Source organism: Punica granatum, chromosome 2 (assembly GCF_007655135.1).
Source record: "Punica granatum isolate Tunisia-2019 chromosome 2, ASM765513v2, whole genome shotgun sequence".
Lineage (NCBI taxonomy): Eukaryota > Viridiplantae > Streptophyta > Magnoliopsida > Myrtales > Lythraceae > Punica > Punica granatum.
In genome coordinates, this window is record NC_045128.1 from 7450517 (window position 1) to 7459718 (window position 9202).

A 9202-nucleotide genomic window follows, 5' to 3' on the forward strand; every position below is an offset into this window, starting at 1 on the left:
ACACCTCGCCTGTCAGTGGCCCCTATTCATCAACCAAAACAAATTTTAAATGGTGGTGTCCTCTCTCCTTTTCCACATTAAAGTAAAGGTGTATTGTCTTTTTCAAGGTTCATGGCAATGAAAAAACAAGTACAACCTCCCTCTTTTTACTTTGTTTCAAAAGCTTGTAAGACAGCACACTTCATTATCTGGCAACCGAATAATATTGGCGTAATTGCTGCTTTGGGGCGTGTTAACCGGGCTGGAGCTTTTGTGGAGCTGTGGCTATCGTAATGTTATGATTGAGATGGATTCAGAAGTGGTCCGGAGTATGGTATGCAGTGCAGCTCCATGTGCTCTAAAACTTACTTCCTTGGTGGAACCTATTCGGGAGTATGTGGCTCGATATTGGTATGTGCAGGTTCTACATACAAATAGGGAAGGAAATATGTGTGCGGATTGGATGGCTTGGAGCGCTCTTCACTTGCCCATAAGGACTTGTCTATATCAGTCTCCGCCGATTGGACTTGGACCTCTGATGTTTGGCGACATCATTGCGGTCTCCTTATCCCGCTTTTGTAGTTCATAGTTTTTCATTTTGTATTAAGCACCTGCCCGGTATCCTATTGAAAAAAATAAAAAGTACTTATTTTCTTTCAACTATCTTCTCCATTCTATTAAAAAGAAACTTTAAGAAGATTAAACTAATCATATTGTGGAGTCGACCCTTCATGTTTTTCCTCTCTCAACTTTCAGCTGATTGCGAACTGCCGATTGTAGGGAGGTTCATGCCTGCGAGGAAAGTCGAAGAAGAGTAACATTACGGTAATCAGAGAAAAGGGAAACCCAAATTTCCTTGAAACATAGACTACTACTTCGTATGAGTAACTAAAAAATAAAAATAAAAAAAATCAATGATTAAGAAGAGGACGAAATTCACGTACCTTTATTGGGGACGGTCTTCGGAGAGATAAGGCCGAAAATTGCGGGGCAATCGAGCGTCTGGCTACAGTGAAAGTCGTTGGGCATGTAGCTGCAGGAGTTGGACGTGTGCTGCAAGGACGATGGATGGCAGACGACATAGGGGTTGTTGGGGTTTGTTCTGCAAGGGCACTTGTCCTAGTCTGGTCCGGAAGATGGGGCCGCGGGTCTGGTCTGCACCGGGATCTGGTCGGGGAGATGGGGTCGCATGCGTGGTCTAGTCAGGAGGAGCAATCATCGGAGCCTGGTCGAGGGGCTGAGGTTGTAGGGGACAGTCATAGTGCTATTGTGCTCTTGTCCGGCGGGTGAGAATTGGGTGAGTAAACTTAACGATTTAATCAACTGTTCAATTTGAATTATATATTCAATAAGTGATACACTTTTCAAATATTATACCGCCTATAGGGATAGAACCATCAATACTTTATTTCACATAAGATATCACTTTTTTTCCTTCGGTGTGAATTCTGCTCCTCAGAACCCAATACAACCCGACAAATCCAATTCGAGCCAGGTTGACTCACTAAAGGGTAAAGCTCTCCAGTATGGATTTTCTCTGCTCACAATACTTGAGCTCAAGATCTTATTTAAGGAATACAAGTGCTGGATCACTTGAACTAACGTACATTTGTTCATATATATATATATATATATAATATAAGATATCTCGATTATATTGAATAATTTCCTATTCTAATAATAGTTATAGTTATTAATCGTTTCATTATCTCAAGCAACTTTAGACGATATGTCTTTCTCAATAGTGGTTACTGAAATGTTTTTATTTCCAGCAACTCTAGCTCGCAATATGAACGTTTTGTCTAGTAGATGTTAAGGACCAGGACTAACTATTGCTAGACTTTTTTGCAACTTTCCCCTATTTTCCCCCCGCAAAGCTAGCTAGGCGATATGTGTGTTGTCTGTGTATTAGTGTGTACTAGTCATGAAGGCCGTGCGTTGTATGGAGTAAAACGTGATATTTGTTTTCTTATCAATTTTATCAATATATTATATGCTTAAATCTAACATTTATAAATCGTAATTTACGATCAATAAGGATATAGCTATAAAATATATAAAAGTATGAGGTGTTTTTTCAATTTTCATTATTTCAAAAATACTCTTGTATTCTCGTAATTTTTCGTTACACCCTTTTAGGTTTGTTACTTTTAATTGCATGCTTTCATAATGCTTATACGAGGGTTCTTTCTCTTTATCATCGATTTTTGACAGTTTTCCTCTCACATCAATTTCGACCAAGTTAATCCTTATTGCAGGTACGTTTATCCATTTTTTTTCATATCGATTTATAATTTCAAAATTTTGCTGTATCACATGTTTGTTGCCCAGTGATTTCACGATCTTTGTCTCTTGGACTCTTCCATGCTTTCAATGGCAAAAATAAAAGTATGAATCTCTCCAACTATTCTTCCTATTTTGTTCTTACTTAAATAATGATAGTACAAATTTGCTCATTTATATAATTAATATAGTTAAATTAATTGTTGAAATCATTGTACGTTTGGTAAATGTCCTTGCATTCAAATAGCTCAAGGGAAATAACTTTTCAAACAATATTTCAAGAGACCCTTCCATCCCCTAAAGCTAAATGTAATTGTTAAATGAATGTGACTATTCAAAGAGTTGCATTTGTTTATGCTATATACACATTCCAGTTTTCAAATAGACATACGAAAAATCATTTGAACTTCATTATCCCTCTAAAACTTTTACCCATGATAGTTACATTAAGAAGTTTTAAAAGATTCTCAGGGCCTGTTTGGTTTTAAGATATTATTTTAGAATCACAATTCTAACTTAACTCTACCAACTACAAAACAAAATAACTCATACAAAATCAAAGAGTGGGCCCCATTTATACCACTTTTTTCCACAACAAAACAGCATAACTCATACAAAGTCAAATGGTGGACCTCATTTATACCACTCTTTTTCAAAATCAAAATTTGATTTTAAAATCCTACCATGAAACCAAACGCAACCTCAATGTTGTTGCCCCAAAATCTCAATGATCGTATTATTATATTTCAAAAGGTATGTCATCTCTTTTAAAATATCTATTCGATTATAATTTATAGATTCTTTATGGGTCTTCAATAGAAAATATTTACATATGATTCTCGAGTAACTCTTTATCTGTTATTCTTCATAGATTTTACTCTTCTTATTAGGATATCATATGTTTCCCTCTATGTTTGGAGATATTATTTGATTGACTTTTATCGTTTTTGGTCTGCCTTTCTCTTTCATTTTTCGATCCCGTAAGTTTGCTCTTTATGTATGATTATATAATTGTCTAATATTTTGGAATTTATAGATTTTAGGTTTAACTTTTAAAACGGAAAAAATTCAAAATATTGGAAAGTCCTGATTAAAATATTAATATATGTTATGTCCTATTTATAAAAAAATAAACATTTCATCTGAAAGAAAATATTTATCAAATGTTTTCATCTTTTTTGGTATAAATTCCAAATGAAAATTGAGAAGAAATTAAAGGTATATGTGATTTATAGATAAAAGACGATTGATTAGCAATAATTATTAATTCCTTTAGAGGTAATTTTTTACAAAGAAATATAATTATAAGCAATTAGACGATAATTTTGTTTGCAATTAGACTTTTCTCTCATTTTTCTTTAACAGTGTTCACACTTTCAGTTGTTGATTATCATGATTTTAATTATGTATTTGGCTAAGGCCGTTTATATTAATTAATTATTGCTCATGTTTTATTTTTGCGTATTTTAAAATTTATTATGTGTGTGATGCAACAAGAATATTAAATTACTAATGTACTTAAATTGAATATCTATTATAATTTCTTTTTTATTAAACATTAGAATTGAATTTTTTTTTCAATTAACTACAAAATTCCAACAAATATATAATAGTTTGGAAATGTGCAACAATGAATGATTATACCTTCACTTATGTTAACCTTAATTTTTAAATGAAAATCGTCTTAATTCTAGCAAAAAATTGAATTAATTATTTACAAATTTTGATATTATCAATTATGTTATATTTAAATGAAAATTGTCTTGATTCTAGCAAAAAAAAAGAATTAATTATGTACAATTTTTGATATTATCAATTATGTTATATTTAAATAAAAAATTATCAATACACATTAATGATATTAAGGAGTCCATATTTATTGATTCGGTATCTTTAAATCAACAATAAAATTCTTAATGGTGTTATGTAATAAATTATATATTTTTGGATGAAATTTAATTTTTTTTATATATTTCCTAACATTTTATAATTATTACGTCTTATCACTTAATTGATAAACCTATCACGTGCAATACACATGTAAATTCACTAATGTAGAAAAAAGTACGAGAACCGAGTACAAAGATTAGGAATCTATTTCATTAATGAAATGTATAACAATATATATATGTGTGTATTTAAACTTTGTGAGCGTGAGTGCCAAAATATATAATTGTATCGTATGAGTTTGAATTTGAGGAAAGAGTGATAATTGGTCAGTCATATTATATGTAGTATTCAGTCCCTATGGGGTATATGGATGACCGACAGGAATATCCAAACGTCCTTTGCGTGAACGTTAGGGTGGGAGGAGCGTAGTGGAAGGTGACGATGAGAGAGCGTTGTGGTGGGTTGGGTGGAGTCTGTACTTTCACTAATCATTTTCATTTTAGGATCCATTCTTTTGTTTTTCTATGGGAATGGGACCCTCTCACGAAACTCCTCATCTCATTCACTCGCCCCTTAAGATTAAGACAAAGATTAAAAACAGAAAAAAAGAAAAAGAACAAAGGGCTCCTTTTTCTATGCAATTCATTAAATTTATGCCGAGAATTTCCTTTCAGTCACTATCAAGGTTTTCTAAACTCAAACTTTATCACAATTCCTTTCCGCTCTAGTCTGGACGGTTCAATTACGTCGAGTCTAGCACATCCAAGGGTTACGCTCTAGTGTCTCCTAACAAGATTCAAACTCGAGACTTCAAGGTGATTGGGCTCACTAAGATTAAGACAAAGAAAAGAAAAGAAAAGTTCCCTTTTATAGGCAATTCATTGAAATCATGCATAGACGAGATTTCCTTTTAGTTATGACCAATGTTTTATGAAAAATTTAACCGGATTCTTTTCCGCTCTGGTCTAGACAGTTCAACTACGTCGAATCTTGCATGTCAAGGGATTAAGTTCTAGTTTTATTAAATAGATGACTGTTGATAGTTGACTTTCACTAATAAAGTAAGTAAAAATATATAGTTAGATCATATGTATGAATACTCATTTATTTCTTCAGTAAATAAATAATTTATTTTATTATTAATATAGATGTGATTAGATATTAATTTTATCATAAATAAAAATTTCAAAAATATCAAATATTATGTAGATGACAAAATCTTCTAAAGCAATTTCAAAAAATATTCTATTACATCAATAGCTAATAAGAAAATAATCATTCATTTTTAAAAATTCAAAGAATTGGTAAAAGCCTATATCAAATAGCCGCATGACTATATATTACAAGATATATATACTTATTTTCATACTAATAATATTTATGTGGATATTAAGTTTTTATTTAAAAAAAATACTCAAGATTTTCAGATATTACGTAGATAATTAAATATTCTAACAAAGTTTAGAAATATTCAGTTATGTTGACATCTTAGAAAAAAATACATTTTATTTTCAAAAATTCGTAATTTATTAAATATAATATTATGTAATCAACAATACTTTATTAGAAAGTTAGAAAAATATATTTTAAAATTTTCTAAAAATAGTTTTGTTTAGAATTATTTTAAAAATATAAAGAATCTCAGAAGACGAGGAAAATCGAATCTTGTCATAAAATATCTTTTAAAAATTAAAACAAAATCTTTTCTATTAAAAATTAATATAAAAATTTAAAAACTAAAAGATCCAAGAAAATTTTATTACGAAACTGAACATTCCGAGGACATTGATATGGTCCACCATGTTCTTACTTTTATATATATTATTATTATATAAGTATGTATATATATACATATATATGGAGAATGATAGACCTAATGGATTGAAATTAATAAGAAATAAACGTGCATAAGAAATTTTATAAATGATAATTGAATATAAAACTTCTTGATTAGATGCTCAGAAAAAAGTGTCATGCACTGAACCCTTTCTTGATATATATTCTTTTTTAGCTCTGCTACAAGGGTCAGGCATTTTATCTATAAATAGAGACCTTTTCTAATCCTACCCACACAGCCATGCATCTTATCAATTGCCGTATTATTATGATCTTCATCTCCTTCTGCTTTCAGTCTAACCTATTTTAACTTCGACAAGACTCCATAATTGGTCTCTTGAAGGTTCATATTCAATGGCTTTCGATGATGCGCTGAGAATTATTCTTTCTTTCTTCTTGTTCACAAAATATCTCCAGAACTCAGTTCAAGGAGAACCCCAAGTTCCTTGTTACTTCATCTTCGGAGACTCGTTTGCCGACAGTGGCAACAACAACAACCTCGACGTTGATTTAAGAGCAAATTACTCTCCTTATGGAGTGGATTTCCCTAAGGGTCCTACCGGACGGTACACCAATGGACGCACTGTTGCAGATATTATAGGTCTTGTTTACTGCAAGTTTTATTTCATAAAGCTTTATGATTAATTCTGGATATTGTTACAAATTCTTGAACGGTACGTGATTGAAAGAGTTTCCGCTTCGATATGTGCAGGACAACTTCTGGGTTTTATTGACTTTATTCCTCCTTTTGCAAATTTAACAGGAAAAGACATATTAAAAGGAGTGAATTATGCATCAGGCGGGTCCGGGATTCGGGATGAAACCGGGAAGGAATTGGTAAATGATATAGTTCGATCATAATTCACTCATTTTTTTTTGATCAACTGAATAGTGCTGGCTATATAATTAATTTATGTACAGAAAATTTTAGTATATACGCATTTTTTGAAAATTTAATTCGACTTGGATAACAGTCATGACACATTTGATCTCTATATGATTTGCTTACGCATAAATAATTTTTTTCCTAAAATTTTACTTATTTTTGTAAAGATATATAGCTCCTCAAAATCGCATGTGGCACAAGCCAAAAACAGTTTCAGACACAGGCATTGTTTATTTTTTTTAGGGTTACTCTAGTGACTGATGGCACAGTGGGGTGTGATATATTCACAATGTAGGATAACTTTTCCATTTTATTGCAATATTATTGAATGTCACAAATATTGCTTTGTTAATTAAAGCAACACGTGTTAATATTTTGCCTCTTTTCCTCAATTTTTTTTCTCTCTCTCTCTCTTATGACAGGGCGATGTAGTGAGCTTGAATGAGCAGCTAGGGAACCACTTCACCGTATTGTCAAAAATTAGTGCGATTTTGAACAGTGAATCCGCATCCAGAGACTACTTACAAAAGTGCATATACATCGTCATAATAGGAACTAATGACTACTTAAATAATTATTTCAGCTATCAAAATAAGAATGATTATTTTGGGCCGAGTTTTTATCAGACCAGCACAATGTATACTCCTCAACAGTACGCGAATGTGCTTGTCAAGCAATACTCCAAGCAACTCAAGGTGATTATCAGAGAATATTAAATTCCAGTTCTAATATTCTCCCATAGATGGATAGACATATAGTTTCTCCGAAGAGTTGTAATACAAGAAAGTTCAGAGACCAAATAGGGCAATTTTCTGACTACCCATTGTCATTCAATTTTTTTATATCGTTCCACGGATTTGTTTGTGTGATATGTCAGCGCTTACGTTCATATGGAGCAAGGAAGGTGGCCATTTTTGGGGTAGGGCTGATTGGGCAACTCCCAACAATTGTGAGAACATTTGGCAATAACTCTTCTATGATCGACGCAGCAGCTCAACTATTCAGCCGCAAGCTGCTCCCCCTTGTCACTAGCCTGAATAAAAAATTCACCAATGCCAAGTTCACTTACATAAACACCACCGGGATCGTGACCACGAGTGCCCCTTTATTAGGTATGTGTTCTCAGTGGCAACGCAGGCTGATCATCGATCATGAAAGTTTTGTTGCAGGTTACTATATATGTTTTGCACTTCATTCTTCTTCTTATTAAGAGAGCAATTCAGCTTGGTCTCTTAGTATCGATTTGCAACTGGCGAAAATACGATGAATTAACTCATAAGATGATCTTTGAATTCAGCCCACTTGAATACCAAGGATAGTTGCTGCAAGCTGAGGTCGGATGGCTCCTGCATCGAAGGTAGCACTCCCTGCCTCTTGAGAACACATTATGCTTTCTTTGACGGATTCCATCCTACGGAAGCGGTGAATGTAGCCTCTGCGGGAAAAGCATACAATAAGCTGTCACCCTTACACGCTTCTCCTTATGACATCTGCCAACTTGCGCAGCTCCCTTAATCCGTATCACTAACGGAGTTCCTCCATAGTGGAATAAGTCATTTGAGTTGACAATAATAAATCTGTATGGTTTAACTTTAACGTGTTGTAGCTAGATCAAGTGTTGCTGGCTTGGAGCAATTATATGTAAAGTAAGATCTCTCCATGTAATTTTCACACCTAGGGCGCCAATTATTTATTTCTTTTGTTTCCACATCTAGCTAGGGTCAGCAATTGATTCGATTACATTACTCTCCCATCTGCCTAGTCGAATGGGACTCCCTCATCAATCCATCTATTCCTATCTTCTTTTATCGGCAACAGTTGATTACACTGCTTCCTAATGGTCAGGCTGGTTCGCGTGTAAAAGAACCATGAGTAGTCACGTCCGGAACTATAAGTCTTGAGACTTTTGTGTCCACAAAATCTCTCCCCTTTATAGAAGGATAGGACGGCTGAATCCATATAATGTTGTTGCTACTGTCACAGGCTGACAGCCATGGTGTTTTGTCTTGCAAAATGTATGTTGTGGTGGCCCCTGATTCGTAATCGACCCGATTATTTGTTGCTTTCATGGATCATAGATTCTAATAGGAGAGCATTGCCTAGTCCTATCAACAAAAGCAAGGCCCCATAGATATTGAAGGCACCGGTTGGAGATGCAAGGCGGGCGCGGGCAATAGAGACCCAAAATCAATCGGTATCATTGCACTGGGGGACGGATGGTAGGGAGGCCGTCGTAGGGGCAGGCATCGATGCGGAGATTGCAGGCTCGAGAAGAGGATGGAGTGAATTGTCTATAAGAGATTTATTCTTTTTTCGGTGTGAACCCTG

At 33.8% G+C, this 9202-nt stretch overlaps 1 protein-coding gene across 2 annotated transcripts; it reads left to right on the forward strand.

Moving 5' to 3' along the window:
- The first annotated feature begins 6210 nt into the window (after positions 1 to 6210).
- Positions 6211 to 8689, forward strand: LOC116197671 (GDSL esterase/lipase At5g45670-like). Of its 2 annotated transcripts, none has more exons than XM_031527867.1 (5): positions 6211 to 6589; positions 6752 to 6825; positions 7297 to 7569; positions 7752 to 7986; positions 8172 to 8689. In XM_031527867.1, exons 1-5 carry the CDS (start codon positions 6343 to 6345, stop codon positions 8387 to 8389), a joined length of 1047 nt encoding a protein of 348 aa, XP_031383727.1. In that variant the 5' UTR covers positions 6211 to 6342; the 3' UTR covers positions 8390 to 8689. The 2 variants fall into 2 exon arrangements, with proteins under 2 accessions (XP_031383727.1, XP_031383726.1); XM_031527866.1 differs by having other exon boundaries at positions 6212 to 6589; positions 6701 to 6825.
- The last annotated feature ends 513 nt before the right edge of the window (positions 8690 to 9202 follow it).

Excerpts from the sequence above, each read along its gene's own strand:
- LOC116197671 (XM_031527866.1), top strand. The coding sequence starts at position 6,343 with ATGGCTTTCGATGATGCGCTGAGAATTATTCTTTCTTTCTTCTTGTTC. Across the intron at positions 6,826-7,296 it reads ATGAAACCGGGAAGGAATTG|GGCGATGTAGTGAGCTTGAA; the intron begins GTAAATGATATA and ends CTCTTATGACAG. Across the intron at positions 7,570-7,751 it reads AATACTCCAAGCAACTCAAG|CGCTTACGTTCATATGGAGC; the intron begins GTGATTATCAGA and ends GTGATATGTCAG.